This window comes from Grus americana, chromosome 3 (assembly GCF_028858705.1).
Source record: "Grus americana isolate bGruAme1 chromosome 3, bGruAme1.mat, whole genome shotgun sequence".
In the NCBI taxonomy this organism is placed as follows: domain Eukaryota; kingdom Metazoa; phylum Chordata; class Aves; order Gruiformes; family Gruidae; genus Grus; species Grus americana.
Genome location: NC_072854.1, coordinates 5,492,230 through 5,513,042, shown reverse-complemented (window position 1 = coordinate 5,513,042; position 20,813 = coordinate 5,492,230). Strand labels below are relative to the sequence as shown.

At 40.5% G+C, this 20,813-nt stretch overlaps 1 protein-coding gene across 1 annotated transcript; it reads right to left on the bottom strand.

The window, feature by feature from the left end:
• Positions 1 to 8,690: 8,690 nt before the first annotated feature.
• On the bottom strand, positions 8,691 to 20,087 carry LOC129205200 (cysteine-rich venom protein TEL1-like). The gene is made up of 8 exons (XM_054822402.1): positions 19,898 to 20,087; positions 16,904 to 16,965; positions 15,480 to 15,599; positions 14,894 to 14,981; positions 13,182 to 13,327; positions 12,349 to 12,443; positions 10,554 to 10,642; positions 8,691 to 9,582 (listed from the first exon to the last, which is right to left on the bottom strand). The coding sequence occupies exons 1-8, from the start codon at positions 20,070 to 20,072 to the stop codon at positions 9,572 to 9,574; spliced, it is 786 nt and encodes a 261-aa protein (XP_054678377.1). The 5' UTR covers positions 20,073 to 20,087; the 3' UTR covers positions 8,691 to 9,571.
• Positions 20,088 to 20,813: the final 726 nt, after the last annotated feature.

Here is a 20,813-nt window from a genome sequence, read left to right as displayed (position 1 = left end):
GATACACCGTGGGGATAGCTTCTTCCCAGAGAGCATGTCATGGCAAGAGGACGCTATGAGACAAAAGGAAAGCAGAGAGAGCAGCAGTAACTGAGCCATGGTGTCACTGCAGGTGAGAGCATGGGATTCCCCACACCTTGCCTAAAGCTAAGCTGGGTGACTAGACTAAAGACCACAGTCCTAGGATGCAAACAGTGTTTTCGTTGTCATATCACTGTGAGGAATATGGCCCTGCTTATCTTATTTCAATAGTGCACAGGAAGCCTGACAATGGTGCTGAACTAAATTGCAGTAATATGTTCACCTCCTTTTTAAATTTGTATACATGACAATTTGTATAGTTGTCTGCACATTTGCAAGAGTTTGCTGAAATATAAATAATGGAAAATTTGAAAACGTGATAGATGAACCAGCTTTCAAGCCATACTTAACATTACAGATTGCCAAGCACTGCAAGTCCATTCTGCTGTGTGTGCTCGTCCTAGCTGATTTCAAATGGGAAGATGGCTGATTTAATGAAGTGGAAATGAGAAAGATGCAGCTTTCTTAAAGTGCTATCTCTTTTCTATAATTTTCCAAGTCAGAAGGGTAGAACCTTTGGTTACACCATACACCTCACCAGTCTAACCTGGGCAAGGGGTTCAAATCTCTGCCAGTCAGTCTCACAAGAAATGTTTCCCAAAGACACCCTTCTGTGAAGGGGCTAACAAAAAGTCTTGTATTTCATACCTGTTTTGGACAAAAACCTCTCCAAAGCTTTATAATTTTTATTCATACCAAGAAGTACCTTTATTCGTGATTAAATGTCATGAGAAATGGCTCTCAAAAACCAGACTGACTAGGGAATGAGATCCTTTTCATGAAATGTTTTCAGCCATCTTCCAGAACCGACATATCTAAGACTTCTAAAGACTTAAGTCTTTAGAAGATATTTGCTTTCCTTCAGATTGCTTTAAACATCTGTTTAAAGGGTCTGATTTGCTGTAAATTATGAAACTGATTTTTAGAGTATGAGATATACAGAAAATGAAGGCCAGATCTGACCTGTACACAGTTGGTGTACTGAACCTCATAGCAAAGGGTATATCGAGGGGATGGAAATCTAGTTTAGAGCTTATCCCAAAGGGTGCTGTACAAACTCCTGTCTACCATTCAGAGAACCATTATGCCTAACTAGGCAGAGCAAACTATGCAGCCAAGCAAAGATATAGAGACAAATTATCCTCAAAATTTAGCAATACAGTTGACGGAGACAGAATGGGATTAAGCACTTAATTTTCACACCCCTAGGTGAAAAACTTGACCACTCTGCTGGTAATAAATAGCAGGTATTGAAAGAAGAAAATTTCTTCTCTGAACTAAGCCTGATTTCACATGGAAGCAAGAGTCTCATGCATAGGGATGTGGGTGTTGGTGAGAGTCCCCAGAATGAAGTGTGGTACATAACTGGATGTAAATGGAGAAGCACAGGCTCTGGAAAACCCAGTGAATTATTTTAATGCAGCACTGCGACTACATATAGGTGGACCATCCCAAGTCTTTCATTTATTGTTTTCCTGTACTGAGGACTGTGGGATTAAAAGCACTGATTTGCACAGCACTGGGGACTGCTTGCAGCAGCAGGACTGGATTTCTTAAAGAAATAAGAAAAGCTGGATCTGTCCCTCTGTCCGAGCTGCAGTGCGGGCTGAATAAACAGTGGATGAGATGACCACTTCCCACCCACAGCCTTCCTTATCCTTTGCTTTTAATTCATTCCCTTCACAGCACATCTACTTGATAAGGACCACAAGCACATCAACTTACTGTTGATGAGGAGGGACCTTGCTGGTGGCTGAAGTGGGGAAATAGATGAAAGGAGAGAAAAGGGGAGCTTAGCCATCTCTTCCAAATACGCTCCTGGGATGCACCTGATTTGGAGCCATCTAGCAGCTTCCCACTGTTGCTGGGGGAGATTCTATTCATTTCTGTGTCTGCATGTCTCAGTACCAGCCAGACCAGCGGAGTTTTCTGCCAGATTGGGAAATGGAATCAATAAGGAGGAAATGTAGTGGTGGCACTGGGGATAATCTTCTTCTGTTGGTGGTAACCTGTGTAAGCCATCCCAGGTAACTTCACTTCCATGGTGCTGTTAGATGAGACAGCCAAACTGTTCTAGTAATTTTTTGCTGCTTCCCTGTCTCTCAATTCCACCCCTACAAACTCAGTGTCTGGACTTTAACAGATGATGTCTGAAATCCCACCCATGAGCTATGCATGAAGTAACAGCATATTTTAACATTCCCCCTCCCACAAAGCTCATTTCTGCCTTTTTACAGCCCCTCAGTTGTAACAAAAAGACTTGATTTTGGACCTTATGGTAAATTGTGCTGAGGAGCTTACCCAGATCAAAATGGACTGATTTTTGATAAGTTTTTTGAATCGTACACCAACTCCCTGAAAACCAGATGCCTCCAAAACAGCCAGAACAGCATTAACAGCAATACTTATGGAAAAATTGATGGAAATTGTTTGATACGGCACTGCTACTACATGATGAACTTAGCAAACTATGGCCATAGCATATTATGGGCAGAGTAATAAATATCCTTACAGCAATGGACAGTCCCTGCCATTAAAGCTGAAACAGTAAGAGGTTTATTCTTGACATATTACAGAGACTGCTCATTTGTGGACGGGCTGAGACCCAGATTAAAAGATCCCTACAGACAGCTCTGGGAGAAATACAGCTGCTTAAATCCAGATGTGTGGTCCTAACCCCCTCTGATAGCTCTCTGCCATGCCAAGGGAAATCTGTAACCCTCATGCGTGCCACAGCACGGAGGGAGTGGGAGGATTAAAACCTTGTTCCCTATTAAATTGAAATAGGCCACTCCTTGCTCAGTCTTTTGTTGCAATTTGCCTCTAATTTGTAGACAGTTACCTCTTGTGTAAGGCACTGTGCAGGCAGCCTGGGTGCCAAACAGAGGATTGTGGGTGCCACGGCTGGATTTCAGGCTGAAAAACATCAGTATTTCTTGGACCAGCTGAGGGCACACATGATCTCTGGCCTTCATAAGACCTGCACATGCATCTCCTGGGTATATATCCATTGTTTTATTTTGCAGCTGCAAAATGATAAAACAATAATCTACAAATAGGCAAAACTATCTGTAGATTATTTCTGTTTTCTTTAAAGTTTGTCTTATCATGCTTACCTGTCCAGCAAGGTGATGTAGCAGAGCAGGTGGACGCACATGTAAAGTCAGGAAATCTATCTGAAAATGGCATAGAAAGAGTTAGAACAACATTCATTACTTTGTTGCATAAGACTTATCTAAAAGGCTTTTCCGTGGCTGTTACACAGAAAATTAGTGGGGATTATCTCCATACAAGTAAAAAAGGCACCTTTCTGCTCAGATGATTAATATTTGAAGTATCTTTTTTTTTTTAGGCCATTTTAAAGTCCACTGTACTTTTTATGATGTCTTTACTCTTGCAGAACAGAATAAAAACCTGGCCAATGCAGATTGTGAACAGGCTGGTATTAGATACAGCATAGTATGTAGCAGATGATGACTCAGCCTCTGAGGAAATCTGTTTGAGAAATCCAATCTTACATATGATAGGTTAAAAGTTAGACAAACAGTATGGAAGGACAACCCAGCATTGGCAGGATTTAACTGGATAGGAAAAAAAAAAACCCACCATTTCTTGGTTTTGTGTAAACGTACAATTCAAATTAATTTGTCTGGGTTTACATAATTATGTAAGAGATAAAGCCAAAGGTACATGCTCCTGCAAAAAACATAGGGAAAAAATGCACTAAAAATCAATGTATTTGTCTACTGTGTCAATCAAAATCGGAAGTGTGAAAAGTACAAATGTAACTTCACTATGGTACTATACTCCCAGTCCTTAAAAGCTCACTGTAGTCTCTCTCTCTTTTTAGTTATCATCCAATTAGGTTTAGCTGAGGAATGGAAAATTTTATCTACCATGCAATTTCAGCTACTTGTGACATGCATTTCAACAAGTCAAGCTGTCCTTCCATTTAAAGCTCAGGACTTTCTTCAAGACTGTATTTGAATACTAGGAAATTTTCCATATTTTGATCACTGCATTCATGTAAGTTTTCATAGCAAGATGTTGGTAGTAATTGCAGAGCCTACATTTCTTGGCTTCCTCAAATGTTAATAACTTATGTTTAGTGTGAAAAAGGGGAAAAAAAGTTGATAGCTATATTAAAAATAGTGTGCAGGATGTTAAATTTCATTAGCATATTTTAAAACATTAATATTTGTGAACTGTATTATCTAATGATGATGTCTCTTGCAGCAAGTACATTTTTGTCTTTTAGGTACATGCCAGGCAGTGCTTTGCTGAAAGCTGTCAGGCAGATTAAAAAAAACACAGCTCCCTCTTCAAATCTCAAGAAAGTATGGAAAGAAATTCACTGAAGACATTACATTATCAAAAGTCAGTTTTCAACAGTTTAGATTAATTTATGAGATTTGTTGGTTTGTCATTTCTGCTCCCAAAGACAAGCTATCCTTATACTAAGCCCACATGATTGGTTGCTAGCCCTGTCTTTTAACACGTGGAGTGTGCTCCTTGGCTGTTATTTGAAAATGAATAAAAAGGTACAAGCAAAATGAAGTAAAAAAAACCCCAACCTATTCATGTGAAAATAGTCTTGAAAAGAGACATGTAGTCATTTTTCTCCTCCTGTTGTATATCCTACATGATATACAATTTGGAAGTTATAATAGGTCTCACCAATCTTTGGAATGCATTGCCATTTACCTAAAATTAACTTCTTTCATAAAGCTGTTGGATATACAAATCTATTGTTAAACAGTATCTTCCTGTCACATGCCAACGAGTGCAAAGCATTCATTAGCTTAGGGGAAGTTGGCTCTATGATGAGGGTGTTATTTAAAAATTAGAGATCCTTCTTGCAGTTATGTTGTTCAGATGGACACACACTTTGTTTCATTCAGCTCCCTCTCACAGAGAACAAATGTTACTTTAAAGCACATAAAATATCTTTTTCTTGAATTTTGGGAAAGAGCTGTTGCATCGTGCAACCAGGAGAGATGCTAAGTTAGAGGCAATCCACAGTTTCAGGAGGGATTTTTCTAACCCACCGCACATAACAAGACTTCACTATTTTTCCATCCTTACCCTTGAAACATGGTTGTAACACTTTAAAGTGTCAAATCAATCAAGGCTCTAGGCACACATTTAAAACTGTACTGCATGTTTTTGCTTTGCAGGTTTCAAGAACATTTCTTCAAATTCTGAAAAAATAAGGCCTACAGCATGAGAAGGGTGTAAAATACTTCCATCTTACAGCTTTCAGAAGGCGGCATACGTTCTAGGAATATCCAGAAGTTTCATAACTAATGATGATACATTTTCAAAATGACATTAAAGTTTCTGTTTCAGCACTAAAAGGATGTCATGACTGTTAGATATCAAATCTGGGAAAGAGCAAACTCAGTTCTACCTGCCACAGGAAATTTCTACCTGCCATCAAAAGACATTATTTTTGTAATGGTGAGAGACAGGATACTGCCTTAGCTGAACCATGTGTATGATGAAGTTTTGCTGTTCCTGTTACACCATTGCACAAAGTGAGAGTAAACTTAAGTAGTTTGTGGTCAGGCAGTTGGACTAGATGATTGTTTTGGGTCCCTTCCAACTGAATTTATCCTACCCTACCCTACCCTACCCTACCCTATCCTATCCTTCTCCAAACTGTGTACTTTTCCACAGTGAAGCAGGGGCCCATGTTATGGGACATAATTCAGGCACTGTCCTAGAGCAGCCAGCTGTCTTCAGGGAGCTCCATCAGAAGTAGGTGAGAAGGATGAGTGGGAAACAGCCCCTTTCCTTGGGCCCTCCCATGGCAGCTCTTTGTCAGCTCTGGATCATTGGTAAAGGTAGGAAGGGTTTCAAGGGTTTCACCATGAAAGGTGAAACAACCCAGGAACAGGATGTGTTAGGAGGAATGCACGATCTGATGTAGGGACCCCAGTGACCTCAGGGAGCTATCAAGGACAAGGCACAATGCCTTGCAATGCATTATGAAGTAAAAGTAGACCTCCAACAACAACTTTTTTCATTTAAGCATATATTGGAAGGAAGATGGCTATGACCACTGCTTTATGTGGGGTTGAGCTACTGTTTTTTCTTGGGCATAAGAAAGGTTTAGTGACTGACTCTGGGACCAAACCATTGTGCTACAACCAAGCAGTGCTAGTAAAAGACTTGAAAGCCATTATAATATATAGAATCATAGAATCACAGAATGATAGAATTTTTCTGCTTGGAAAAGACCTTTAAGATCATCAAGTCCAACCGTTAACCTAGCACTGCCAAGTCCACCACTAAACCATGTCCCTAAGCACCACATCTACACGTCTTTTAAATACCTCCAGGGATGGTGACTCCACCACTTCCCTGGGCCGCCTGTTCGAGTGCTTGATTTCTTTGGCAAAGAAATTTTTCCTAACATCCAATCTAAACCTCCCCTGGCACAACGTGAGGCCATTTTGTCTTGTCCTGTCACTTGTTACTTGGGAGAAGAGACCAACGCCCACCTGGCTACAACCTCCTTGCAGGTGGCTGTAGAGAGCGATCAGGTCTCCCCTCAGTCTCCTTTTCTCCAGCCTAAACAACCCCAGTTCCCTCAGCCGCTCCTCATAAGACTTGTTCTCCAGACCCTTCACCAGCTTCGTTGCCCTTCTCTGGACATGCTCCAGCACCTCAATGTCCTTCTTGTAGTGAGGGGGCCCAAAACTGAACACAGCACTCGAGGTGTGGCCTCACCAGTGCCAAGTACAGGGGGACGGTCACTGCCCTGGTCCTGCTGGCCACACTATTCCTGATACAAGCCAGGATGCTGTTGGCCTTCTTGGCCACCTGGGCACACTGCTAGCTCGTATTCAGCTGGCTGCCAACCAGCACCCCCAGGTCCTTTTCCACTGGGCAGCTTTCCAGCCACTCTTCCCCAACCCTGTAGCATTGCATGGGGCTGTTGTGACCCAAGTGCAGGACCTGGCACTTGGCCTTGTTGAACCTCATACAGTGGCCTCGGGCCATTGATCCAGCCTGTCCAGACCCCTCTGTAGAGGCTTCCTACCCTCCAGCAGATCAACACTCCCGCCCAACTTGGTGTTGTCTGCGAACTTACTGAGGGTGCACTCGATCCCCTCATCCAGATCACTGATAAAGATATTAAAGAGAACTAACCCCAGTACTGAGCCCTGGGGAACACCACGTGTGACTAGCCACCAACTGGATGTAACTGCTTTCACTACAACTCTTTGGGCCCAGCCATCCAGCCAGTTGTTTACCCAGCGAAGTGTCCTCCTGTCCAAGCCATGAGCAGCCAGTTTCTCCAGCAGAATGCTGTGGGAAATGGTGTCAAAGGCTAACCACATTGCCAGAGGCCTCTATCTCTTCCCCCTGCACAGGAGCATCATGGATCTGTGTGTTCAACAGTGTGTATGTGCCATATGTTATTACTTTCATCTGAACCACATCTCCGTGGTTTGCAAATGTCTTTTACAACTGTCAAACATGCTACCTAAGCCAAAACAACATCCACTTGTCCAATTTACTCACTGAAGAAGAAAGTTTGGTTTGGCAATATCACCTTGTGACAAATACATGCTGGTATTTTATACTTTACTGATGACAAAATGACTAGTAAACAATTTGGTCCATTATCTTTCTGGATACCTAAATTAGGCTTATTGAACTTTATTTCCCTGGGTCTTCACAGGTGAGATGTATGAGGGCTGATTTTTACCTCATTACACTACTTCTTGCCTCTTGTGAGTGACTGAGAAATCAGTTCTTGTGTTATGGGTTGCAATGGAAGGGAATAGATTTCTAGACCCGTTACTCACAGTAAACGGACTTTTTTAGGAGTGGAGGGTGACAGGTCTACCCATTTCCCTACTAGTAACAACACTGGATTAGCTATTGCATTATCATTATTCTTACTTGGATCTGTGCTATTTAAAAGTGCAGTAAGTCATGTTCCAGCGCTCACGTCTGTGTCCTGACATTGCTTAATTTACTAGCAGATGTACCCACTTGAGAGGTCAGTATACCATAGAGGGAAAAAGTGTTGGAGATGAATGAGAAAAGAAACCAAACAACAGAAACAATAAGCACTTTAAATTGTGAAAGGCTTTTAACTTAATGCACATCTTTCATACTAGAAGACATGCCACTGAAATGAATGAGTTGGAAATGTGTGTTGAAATTGCCATTGAAATGAATGAGTCAGAAGTGTGTGCTAAAATTATTCTGTGCCAAAGACTCAGGGACCTGGAATCTCAATTATGACAGCAGCTTCCTTACTAAGAGAGGACTAGAATCTGAAACCATTGTAAGATGAGACTGAAATGATATTTAGTCCCACTGTTGACTGCACAGTAGAACACTTGCTTCCCAAAAGTCACAGAAGTGAATATTGCATGTTATTTATCTTAATAGTTATTCTCTCTGAAAGAGAGTCTGAAGGAAAGTTGTTTGCCTGGCTTCTGTTTTTGCCTAGGAAATCCTCAGTTTCTCACATGAACTCCTCCTGCTTACGCTACTAAAGAATCAGGCTTAATGCTTATAAAGTCATAAAGTTGGTGGAAGTTAAGTGAACAGTATTTCACAGTAATAAGAAAAAATACAATGAATTTGTCAGTGAAGAATTAGTAATTTAATGATTGATACAGCAAAAGCAGATATTAAAAAAATAATTTTGGAAGACATTCTTACTTGTTATTAAAAGCAAAGGTTCCAAATGCAGGGATCTTTCCACATGGCTACCTATTTTTGTGAATTAAGCCCTTTTCTCAGAAAGTTCTTTTCCATTAGAGGGCAGGTTTGGTTAGCTGTATTTACACTAAAGGTAATCTTATACTATAAGCAGAATTATTAATTTAAATGAAATACACTTTTTAAAAAATGTTTAGGTACAACTGAGCATTATAAAGTAGAATGTACGTCAGCAAAAGATACAGATTCTAAACCAGAATAGTTCTAGTGGAAACTGCACTGCTCTCCTAATTCATTTTGAGAACTGTATATTTCCGGTAATTCTGTTTATCTTCTGGTTCTGTTAACAGTACAATAGTTCAAAATGTTGGTCAAGTTAAGACTAGTTGCATGATCAAGAACTGTTCATCATATGAAACATATGGAAGCACAGAACTTCAAACAATGCTCCTTAGATAACATTTTGGGAACTTGGTACACAAATGCCAAATTTCAATTAAGATCTCCACTGTATTCTAAACCATTATATGAACAGAATATATACATTTTTTTTTTTTTTTTTTTTTTTGTGTGGGTCATTGGACTGAAGTTAGTTCTTCTGCATATGTGGGAGAGGCAGGATGGAATCTGTTCTTATGGAAGAAGTCACTAAGGAGATGGATGTCCAGGAAGGGAAAAGTTGAGCCTGTCATTTTATTTCAGTTTTGCATTAGCAGGAAGCAGGGCAGTGAATTTGATGAAGATATGGTTATGTCCAGGAGACTTTGCCAAGGCAGTTGGAATAAACATCTTCAAACTTTCAAAGCTTGGCTGAAAATGAATTGAAACACAAAATTAGATATAAACGGGGAATGAGAACCTACAGCATTTCCTTTTAGAATAATTTGCCATCAATATTTCTTTTCTCTGCAATTTTTTCCTCTTTGTTTCCTTTTAGTCCACAGCAGCATCTAAAACCTTTGACGACACATACGAAATTCGTAGCTCTTTCCAGGAGGTTTCTCACTGAACTTGCAAGGTGTTTTGAAGCTTTATTTCTTTATACTATAGCTCATGATGAGAATTAGGTTAATTATGTAACAGAAGTTAGATTTGAAATTAAGTCTTGCATTATGAGATTCAGCTCATATGTTTTTATTTTCTACTAGAATTCTTAAAACTCAGATTTGCTACTTGCTCTTATCAAGTATGTTGCTACTGCTACCTGATCAGCCACCATTGTTCAAAGAAGGAAGAAGAAAAACAGATAAAGAAGTCCCCTTCTTCTCCTTCCCTGGCATTTCCTGGATTCAAGGATGAGAATTGGCTCTCTTGGGTATGGAAAACCATATAAGCCACAGCTGGAAATCTGAAGCTGAGATTTCTGTGCCTCCATTGGTATAAATGTATCTTTGACCTCACAACAGTCAATGCATCTTCTTACACTAGGAAGTATTCATGAAAGTTTCCATATGGAGATTCAGACATTGTAATCTTTAATGAAGATATCTAGGCCACATGAGTATCTTGATCCATGAGGTGGAGGGTAACTGCATCCTGATGTACACCAACTACTGTCTAACATTTGCCCACCCTTATCAGAGACTCCTCCTTTGGTTTCACTCCACAAGTTGTTCCACCTAGGTGAGGCACCTAGCATGCTCAAGTGTGATTCTGTAATAGTGCTTTTGGCCTGGTATTTGAACAAATAATTTCAAAATCTTTCAATCTGCATAAATTAATTAGGATTTTTTAAAAGCATCAACTTTACCTGAGATACAATTAAAATGCTTAAAACTTACTGCATAATCCATTCTCACAAGCATTAGGGCAGTCACCACAGGGTTCTCCTTTTTTGTAGGGTGTCTGAATTGAATTTAGAAGATTCCCCCTGAAACATCAAGATTACCAACATGAGCTATGAAGTCACTATAACACATCTGAGAGTAAAACTTAATTATATGGATACATACATATATTAATTTTCTCTCAGTCTTTGTTATATGTGAAGCAATTTTTATATATGTGTTGGATTTATCTGGAAAGGTTTTGGTAGTGGGGGGACTGCAGGAATGGCTTCTGTGAGAAGACACCAGAAGCTGCTCCCATGTCAGACAGAGCCATTTCCAGCTGGCTCCAAGTCAGACCCACCACTGCCTGAAGTTGACCCAATCAGTGACGGTGGTAAAATCTCTGTGGTAACATATTTAAGAAAGAGTAAAAACTGCTGTGTAACAGCAGCTGGGAGATAGGAGCGAGAAGATGTGAGAGGAACAACTCTGACGACACCAAGGTCAGTGAAGAAGGATGGGAGGAGGTGGTCCAGATGCTGGAGCAGAGATTCCCCTGCAGCCCATGGTGAAGACCATGGTGAGGCAGGCTGTCCCCCTGCAGCCCATGGAGGATGATGGGGGAGCAGAGATTCCACCTGCAGTCCATGGGGGACCCCATGCCAGAGCAGGTGGAGGCACCTGAAGGAGGTTGTGACACCGTGGGAAGCCCATGCTGGAGCAAGTTACTGGCCGGACCTGTGGCCCCATGGAGAGAGGAGCCCACGCCAGGGCAAGGTTGCTGGCAGGACTTGTGACCCCGTGGTGGACCCACGCGGGAGCAGTCTGCTCCTGAAGGTCTGCACCCCGTGGGAGGGACCCACGCTGGAGCAGTTCATGAAGGACTGCAACCTGTGGGAAGGACTCACATTGGAGAAGTTGGTGCAGGACTGTCTGCCGTGGGAGGGACCCCACGCTGGAGCAGGGGCCAAGTGTGAGGAGTCCTCCCCCTGAGGAGGAAGGAGCGGCAGAGACACCGTGTGATGAACTGACCTGACTACAACCCCCATTCCCTGTCCCCCTGTGCTGCTGGGGGCGGGGAGGAGGGAGAGAAATCGGTAGTGAAGTTGAGCCTGGGAAGAAGGGAGGGGTGGGGGGAGGTGTTTTTAGATTTATTCTTATTTCTCATTAACCTAGTCTGTTTGATTAGCAATAAATTAAACTAATTTTCCTGAGTTGAGTCTGTTTTGCCCGTGACGGTAACTAGTGAGTCTCTCTGACCTTATCTTGATCCACGAGCTTTTTGTCATATTTTTTTCTCCCCCTGTCCTGTTGAGGAGGGGGAGTGACAGAGCAGCTTGGTGGGCTACTGGCGGCCAGCCAAGGTCAACCCATTGCAATATTTTGTAATGTGAATGTGAAAATTAATTTTAGACAGTTTATGAAATCATCATTATGTCTTAAAATTCCCACTAAAGTTCTTGGTATTAATTGTAGTCTTCACTGTATTGTACATATTGTTATGCCTTTCTGAACCAAGATTTCAAGTAGAATGTGGAAAATATTTCTTTGTGATTTACTATTATGAAAATTAGGATTTTTAGGCACATGAAATTTAATCTGAAAATCAGTGTCACTTTTACGTGTTTTATGTTTTTGCTTGTTTGTCAATTTTTTTGATGAGCATTTTCCTGTCTTTTCATACTCCTAATACACTCAGCAAACCTGTTGCTCAGCTATAGGTGATGTGCCCTATTACAAAGTTCACCATCTCCCAACTAATTTTGATAATGTAATAAGAAGTTCCAGAATAAGAATCAGTACGTACGCGGGGCAGTACTGGCAGACATAAAAGTATTTGTACGTAGTCTTGGGACAGAAAGCGACAGCACATCCAATTTGATAAGAGTTGTACCAAACCACCTGTAGGTATAAGAATAAAAATCATGAGAGAATGAAAATATACATATGAAAATCATTGAAGTACAATATGCTTTAAAGATACATTAACGTTAAGTCACGTTATTTACCCTTTATAGTAAAATATAAATCCCATCTTGCTGTAAAAACATTTTTTTCCCCTGCTTTCACCCTTGAACCAAACAACATTAAGGATATACTGATAATTTATCACCTATACATATAAAACATTTGAGTTAAACTGTCTCAGTTATATATGTTTTCATTCAATTAAAACTGTTGAAGAAGATGTTGGAATCATGCTGTAAAATTTTGTATCTTGTGTTTCGTGCAGTTGAATAGAGGAGGTTATCATACGCCACTTTCAAACTGGAAACTCTCTGAGTCAATGGAACTCTGTAGACCGTAACAAACTTACTTATATTTTCTTCCTGATATTTTAATAACCCCATTCTTCCAGTGTCTGAGCAATTTTCAGAAGTTAAACAAATAAATTTCTTCCCTTTATTTCTTCCTGAAATTTTGAAATACCAGTATCTTTATGCTTTACTCTGTAAATACACAGCCTATTATTTTCTTTTTAATTCTGTTACATCGAAAGTTTTCATCTTGCTTTGTCAGAATAACTCTCATGTCTCCATTGTGCTTATTCCCTTTAAAGATAATGAGAGGGTAAATGTTGCTTAGCTAACATACAGATATTTATTTATGCAGCCTGAAACATAAAAAAGTTGCACCTACCTGAGTGTAATGGCCAACCACACCACCTTGTGTTTTTGCTCCAGTTCCATATTGGAAATCTTTCTCCTCATTGTACCAGGCCTGAATAACATAGGACCACGAGAGTGGGGCAGATGACATGAAGAGATTTTCACCACATTGTTCAGCTGAAAAAAGAAAGGCAGTGAGAAAGGCAAAAAAAGAAACATGTGCAAGAAAAAGACAGCAAAAGGTGGTATGATTTCCAGGGAAATTCTCATCCCAGATGGGACAGCAAGGCTGTTTTTTTATCCAGTTCAGTGCCATAACCCTTTGTCAACACTGAAGTTGTCAGTTGAGCAGTTTGCCAGCCTGTTTGGCTGGTAGTTTGGTTATTGACAGACCTTCTGCATGTCTGTAGATACACCTGCACATGTGCACCACAGATTCACAGCTGTAATTTTGCTATTTGAAAGTTAGCAACCTAGTTATTGTGATCACAGCTCAGAAATCTTGGGAAAATCCCAATAATTTAAAGTTTACTTCTGGTACACAGGAAAGGGTCTACACTGTCACATGAATTCACCTATTGTTTTTATTCAGGTCTGGTGCCCTGATCCACCCTACCGCATGTGCATTAGTTCTCATCTGAGGCTCACCTTAGCAAGAACCAGAAGATTTGTTTTTTAGGCAAAAAAAGTATGGGGACTGAAGGACAGTCCTCATCTTACATACAGTATAGACAGAGGTCAATCAGAAGGCCACGAAGATGATCAGAGAGCTGGAGCACCTCTCCTATGAGGACAGGCTGAGAGAGTTGGGGTTGTTCAGCCTGGAGAAGAGAAGGCTCCGGGGAGAACTTATAGCACCTTCCAGTACCTGCAGGGGCTCCAGGAAAGCTGGAGAGGGACTGTTTACAAGGGCAGGGAGTGATAGGGCAAGGGAGAATGACTTGAAACTAAAAGAGGGCAGATTTAGATTATATATTAGGAAGAAATTCTTCCCTGTGAGGGTGGTGAGGCACTGGACCAGGTTGCCCAGAGAAGCTGTGGCTGCCCCTGGATCCCTGGCAGTGTTCAAGGCCAGGTTGGATGGGGCTTTGGGCAACCTGGTCTAGTGGAGGGTGTCCCTGCCCATGGCAGGGGGTTGGAACTAGATGATCTTTGAGGTCCCTTCCAACCCAAACAATTCTGTGATTCTATGTTTACATAGCACACTTGTAACTTCAATATTCAAAGACTGAAGTGTTTATATGAACCTCCAAGATAGTTATAGGTTGCAAGTTGACAGGGCATTTAAAAATTATGAGTCTTGGCTCAGCAATTATGCTTGGCACCACCAGAGGTTTTTGGAAGTTCACCCTTTGCCCCTTCCTTCCCAGACAGTTTCATCCAGCACATGCTATCTGGGTTCTGCAGTAAACTGGGTCTAGATTCTCTTCTTTCTGATGGATATTTTGAAAGAATATGCTTTCTCACTGATTTTTTTTCACCTACTGAAGAAAATAGGATATACCTATGTAAAACTGATGCAATGGGATGACAATGGAATTGAACTTTTCTCACTTACTGGACAGATTTATATCTAGAATTTTGCCTTTGTCCTGTGCACTAATAAAATCACATTGAATATAAATGGCATATAAAAAAAAAAAAAACAAACCAAAAGAAAAAACAACCCACAAACAAACAAAAACCAAACTGGTCACATCAGTAACGTGTATGACATTCAGTTAGCACGCATGCTTCACTTACTGGTTCTTCTCATGTTAGCAGGACTGTGTCTTAAAGTACATTTATTGGCCCAATTTTTGGCATTTTTTGCAGCTGGAGGACACCATTCCTCAATGAAAGAAGAAAATATTAATCATTCAGACATGTACCAATTAATAACCCCACATTACACCAATTAATAACCCAACATTTTGAAATTACACTTCAAACCAGAAAAAAATCATATACAAAATACTTTTCTTCCCTTTTTTGGGGGGGGTAAGGGGAGTTGGAACAAAGTTGCTATACACCCAGGAGAAGAATAGAAAATGTGAAGACTGATGAAGAATGTATCAGAAAGAAATGAACAGTGCTGTGGCTCCTCCTTTCCCTTTCGTTTTTCCTCCAAAAGGAAGAGAGGTTATTGTTCATACACCACAAAATTTTCCAGACTTTTTTTCCACTTGCCCATCTTTATGTTTCTCTTGGTGCTGGCCATGCTCAAGCCTTAGGAAAGGTCTGGAGGGTGAACTTCCAGATAAGTAAAATAAAATGACCATTCATACAGTCCCAGATCTCTCATAGGGTCCATTACTCATTAAAAATAGATTTACAGCACGCAACTTACCATCTTCATCATGTTGCTGGCAGATGGTTTTACTCCTCTCCTGAGGGTATTATGTTTGTCAACAATCAGCTTTTGCTGATTTGCTTTGCTGGTTGACAGGGCATTGAAATCTTCAGGTTTCTAAATTGAAAGGATATGTTATATTTCTTTTTTATTTGAATGTAACTAAATCCTGAATCCTGTCTAGGAAATATTAAAATACCAAAATAATAACACCAATCAAGGAGATGATTCTTGTGCTGGAGGAGGTACTGTGACAGTGATACACTTTGTCTCCCAAGTATCTCTAGGTGTGCTTCCATGTGGAGTAACACTTTAAGTGGTTCCACAGCATAGAGCTTAGCAGGAAAAACACCGGTTCCTGCGTCATATCTGCCAACCCTCTGTGGATGGCTGAGATATCCTGGAACATTTCATGTGCTTGCAGACTCTTAAATTTGGGCAACTGCATCAGACTTCATTTACTATTATAATTTCCTTCATGAGGCTTTGAGGAAACAAGATCTAAAAATCAGCTGAAGACATGAATGTGCTTATGATGTGTTCCCCTTCTTCAGTATTTTAACATGCCTATCAATGTTTTTTTAATTGAAGGAACCTGTTGTTTAATCACAGGACCGTCACAGACCTCTTGTGGTACTTACCACAACATCCTACTGAACAAAAATGTGTGCCTATGCTTTGCATGCCATAGATTGTGTTCTACTCCTGCCGTAACTGGAAGCATTTCTCAAACTTTTCATGTTTTTTCTAATTAAAAAATAGCCCTGTGAAGAACTCAGCCTCCACTTTACAACCATTTTCACTAGTCTTCTAGACTGCAGCATGGAGATCAGAAATTGAAGAATTAGGGGGAAATGTCCTCAAGCCTTCAGTCACATTAGTGTTTCTGAAGCAGAAGTGGCAAACTTCAAACTTCAGACTAAGTATGGTTTGGGAGTAACCACTTTCAGTGTGCGTTGAGTATGTTTGGTTGGTTGGTTGTTTGAGGGAAATCAATGATACATATTGAGAGGATGAGACTGAGCAAAGGGAGAGGCACATAGCTCAGGACCTGCAGGACAAGAAAGGAAAAGACTTAGGTAACTGCTGCCTGCAAAACCGGGGGGAATTACCAGGAAAAGGGCTGGATCTTGGAGAGATCCAGATTACTGGATCTGTGTATGGGAGCTTGTGGAACATGTAGTTATCTCTGACCCAGTTCATAAGTAACGCTGAGCATATACAGATAGTTTGTTATACAAGTGTGGAACCTGTCTACTGCTTTGAAATTAAACAGACTTCAAGGATAAATGCTTTCCAGATCGTAGATATGTAATCAGACTCTGCATCTGATCGGTGTGCACAAGAAAAGCCACATTCAGGCAGACCATGGGTGCCTCAGGCCCCATCCAGATTTTCTGAGTACAAAGCAGGGATCCTACCTCTGCAGTGGACAGAGGCAGCACAGCTGTGAGACACAGGAACACCACTGGCAAAATCATCTCTGAAAAGGGGAGAATGAGGATTTAGTTCATTTTTTTCTCTTATGGTTCTTCCATTTCTCTGAATGCATCTTTCTCCTGTGTATTTCCTTGTGGTTTTTTTTTTTTTAAGTAGTAAAGTTTTTTCTTTCCTCCTCACATTTTTAGAAATAAAAATATAAAATTAATTCACCCACCGCACTTCCAAATTTCTATGAATCAACTGCTCTGTACATCTCATACTTCCCAATGAAATCCTGGCCAAATACCTTCACCTGAATTCACAGTACAGGAGGAAATTAGTGTTTCCCTTCCTGTAGGAAGCATTCTGCTCATTGCCACGCTGTGGAATGGCTGGAGTAGGACGCTGCTTTTAGCTTGTTTCTATGTCTGTGTTAGCCTGAAACTCCCTACTCCCCATTGCCTGCTTTGACTGGACTGCATTGGTTGAAAGGGGAATTAGACACTCAGCCCATGTGCAGACCTCCACACCTAGGTGTCTGAGTCAGGATTCAAAACCCTTACTTAATGACCAGCACTGTGAAGCCTTGCATGTGAGCTGGGGAAGAACTGGCTGGACCAGAAACGGACCAGCACTGGCTTCCTGGGAAAGGTTTGTTTCAGAAAGCATTTTTTGGTTTTATTTTTTAAAGACAACTCTTGATTATCTTACAGGTAGTGTGGAACGGCAAGAGAAATGGGAGCCTTCTCTGATTGAAGAAGCAACCACCAGACCCTGGGATGCCAAGACTCTACTTGCTTTAGGAGGCTCAAAGCACCATATCATCCCACTACAGCGATCCAGGAGGTAATGTAGGTCACTTCAAAGTTCAGGTGCCTGATTGCAGTCAGAGTTACATTCAGCTCGTTTCTGCTCAGCTACCTTGGGCAGGCAAGCAGGTGACTAGAGTGAAATTAGCTTATTTTGGCATTTTTCCAAGCCTCCAACTCCGAGGGAATTTATGGGCATGTTACCACAGAGATATATTATAAGCTTAACTTCTTATTTGGTTTTGAGGGGCTTCTGGTTTTAGTTTTAATTTATTCTTGGGGAAAGGCCAATAGGATTTGCTGATCTTTCGATATTCAGCAAAGCCCCTTTCCCTCAAGGCAACCAGTTTATATAAAACACAAGGTGCTCCGGCTTGTGGAGAACATGTGGGTAAGTAAAACTACCCTTTTCCAAATGGTACAACAAGGCCCATTTTCCTCACCAGCCAGCTCACGTTGCACTGGAGGTGACCCACAGACCCCAGCTGTAAGCAGGGATGCTGCTCCAGCTCTGCTAAAGAGCAAAGCCCGTTGAGGTGGACTGTGACTATGGGCAGCTGTAGTTCAGAGGCCAAAAAACTGGGCAGCCTGGACACATCTGTACAATTAAACTCTCACAGCCTTCAAAATAGGGTGGCTTATTCCAAGCACTTATAGTTAAGGAAAGATCTAGCTGATCCAGGGGAAAAACATACTGGTAATTAACAGTATAAGTCATTGTTTTCCTGTTATTGGTATTGCCTTTGTCACTTATTGTTTAATTTTGACATCACCTATGCCTTCTTGAAGTGCTTTAGGATCACAGAAGTTTTTTCTTGGTAACTTTTCTACCACTTATTTCTCAGAGTCGTTACAAAACTTTGCAGTGAATATGACTTAGGTGGTTAGGAATAAAAGATTTTACTCCCAATAACATGAAAAATTCTTCTTTTCAGTTAATTTCTAACTAGAAAGTAAATAAAGGTGGGGGTTATTTTTAGCTGTACTCAAGTTACAAGCAAAAATATGTCTTTTGAGTGCAAAATGTGATGATATGCAAATGGAAACAACCCTTTTTGCACCTAAAACATGTAAAAACAAATTCTCTGTTTCAAAGAAAAAATAACTCTTCATTGAAAAGGTGAAACTTTCTATTTTGCAAACCAAACTGAAGAAGCTAACTTAAAGACATGGGCAAAGTATTCATTCACTGTAATATTTTCTATGAATTATCTTGCAATTAAATATAATTGGTAATTTAATATTGATGCAAGTTTCAAAATGCCATTGGAATGCTTTTTAAGACCCAGTGGGTTTCCTGCTCCAAGATATTAACATACTTTTGGCAATCCCACTGATTTCAACCAAATGCTTATAGTTTATGAGATGTAAATTTAATTGCTCTGCATTAATTTCTAGGCACTGGTCCTAAAATCAGTCTCTCTGTCCCCCTCCCCTCTTCCCCCTCAATCAAACATAAATCAGGACATGTGCCAAGTCTTACTGACTTTCCTGCAACTCCATCTGTGTACAGGGATCTGCTACTGAAAGATAGTGCTTTAGCATCCCTAGTTTGTATGAGTTTAGCAAACTTGTGTGAATATAATACGTTTCTCCCATCCCTCTTCCTGGGGCGGGGGGGGGGGGGGGAAGTGTATCCTAAATTATTCATACAATTGAATATCTATTACAAAATAACATCCCCATTGTTTTTTATTACCCTTGAAAAAGACCTGGAATGGAATAATACAAGCTGTCACTTCACTTGTACAGCATTCTTGCACAAAGTCCTGCTTAGCAGCTACCTTACACAAGAGTGGTAAGTTGCACAAGGTGGTAATTTCCCCACTCTGAAAATAAGTGGTGATAGCTACATATAGCAATAGAATATACTGAACAGAATATATATCCAATTCAATATGTTCGGTCTGTCTCTGTCTCTTTCTCTGTGTACATATAATCTGCCAAGATACTGCTTTCTTGCGGACAGGCAGCTTTGCATCTGGTTTTGACTGTTCATCAATTTTTCCTCCCTTTTACACTATTGCCTATGTAATCCTTATTTTTTGCTGAATAAAATCCTCTTTCTGTGATTGTCCTAAATTGTTCAACAAATCTTCTGACAAGAGGGGTTTTTTAAAATACATTTTAATACATGGAAAAAAATCACAATACTTTAAGTAAACAAACAAATCTAAGTCCTACCTTTTGTTTCCAGGAAGATCAGAAGTTTCTTCTGTCCTTCTTCAGGTGGTTGTGGAAGTGACTGGAGTTCTTCACCTGAGGGTGATTTATAGGTCTTCTGTTTCCTGATAGGACAAGGTGACTCAGCGTTACAGGTATTATAAAATTCAAATAGTGACCAGATAGAACAGCGCATTTGTCAACTGCACGTTCTTCCAAGAAGGAAGTTGTTTGCTTGTGTTCCATTTTTATTTCCTCTTTACTTCTTGTATTGGAAGAGATGCAATACTCTGAGTTTTGTGTGTATTTGTCCTTATATGTGAAATTTGCAGTCAGCGTGAATGCCAGGTACAAAGACTCTCTGCTAATGATTGACGTATCCAGTTATAGTAAGACTTGATCTTAATCTCCAGCTCCAAATAAGCTCACCTGTCTATTGAGGTGGCTCCAGACTGACGTTGTGATAACCAAGATGGAATCTTGCCTATTGATTTTTCCATGGGCTAAAAAATGTCTTGGGCCAAGTTCCTCTTCATGCTATGGCTTCTTTACATCAGTTCTATAGTGTAAAAGTCAAAGAAGGAGACAAGGATATTTCTGTAATTGATACTTTTACCCAGTATTGGATAAAAATTAAAAGATTATTGTGTGCATTAACATTAAAGCACATATTTGTTTTGGCGTTTCCAGGTACATGGGGTAAGCTGAGAATGAGTGGAAAGGCTGCCACATCAAAAGAGTATTTGTGTGCACATTGACTGTTTCTGTGCACATTGATTGTTTCTGTCCACATTCAGTCTCAAGTAATTACTGACCAGACCACCTGTCATTGTCTGCTTTTATATAAAATCTTATTTTTCTATTTAAATTTAGGTCTTCCTTCCTTGCAGTCACTCAAATCCTACCCTAGTCCCTTGTGAAGTATGCCTTCAGAACA

Bases quoted from the DNA above. Each gene is read 5' to 3' on its own strand.
- LOC129205200 (XM_054822402.1), bottom strand. From the start codon at position 20,072: ATGCGCTGTTCTATCTGGTCACTATTTGAATTTTATAATACCTGTAAC. The intron at 16,966-19,897 runs GTAGGACTTAGA...TCCCCTTTTCAG, and splicing joins GATCTTCCTGGAAACAAAAG to AGATGATTTTGCCAGTGGTG. The intron at 13,328-14,893 runs GTAAGTGAAGCA...TTCTTTTTTCAG, and splicing joins TGCTAACATGAGAAGAACCA to CTGAACAATGTGGTGAAAAT.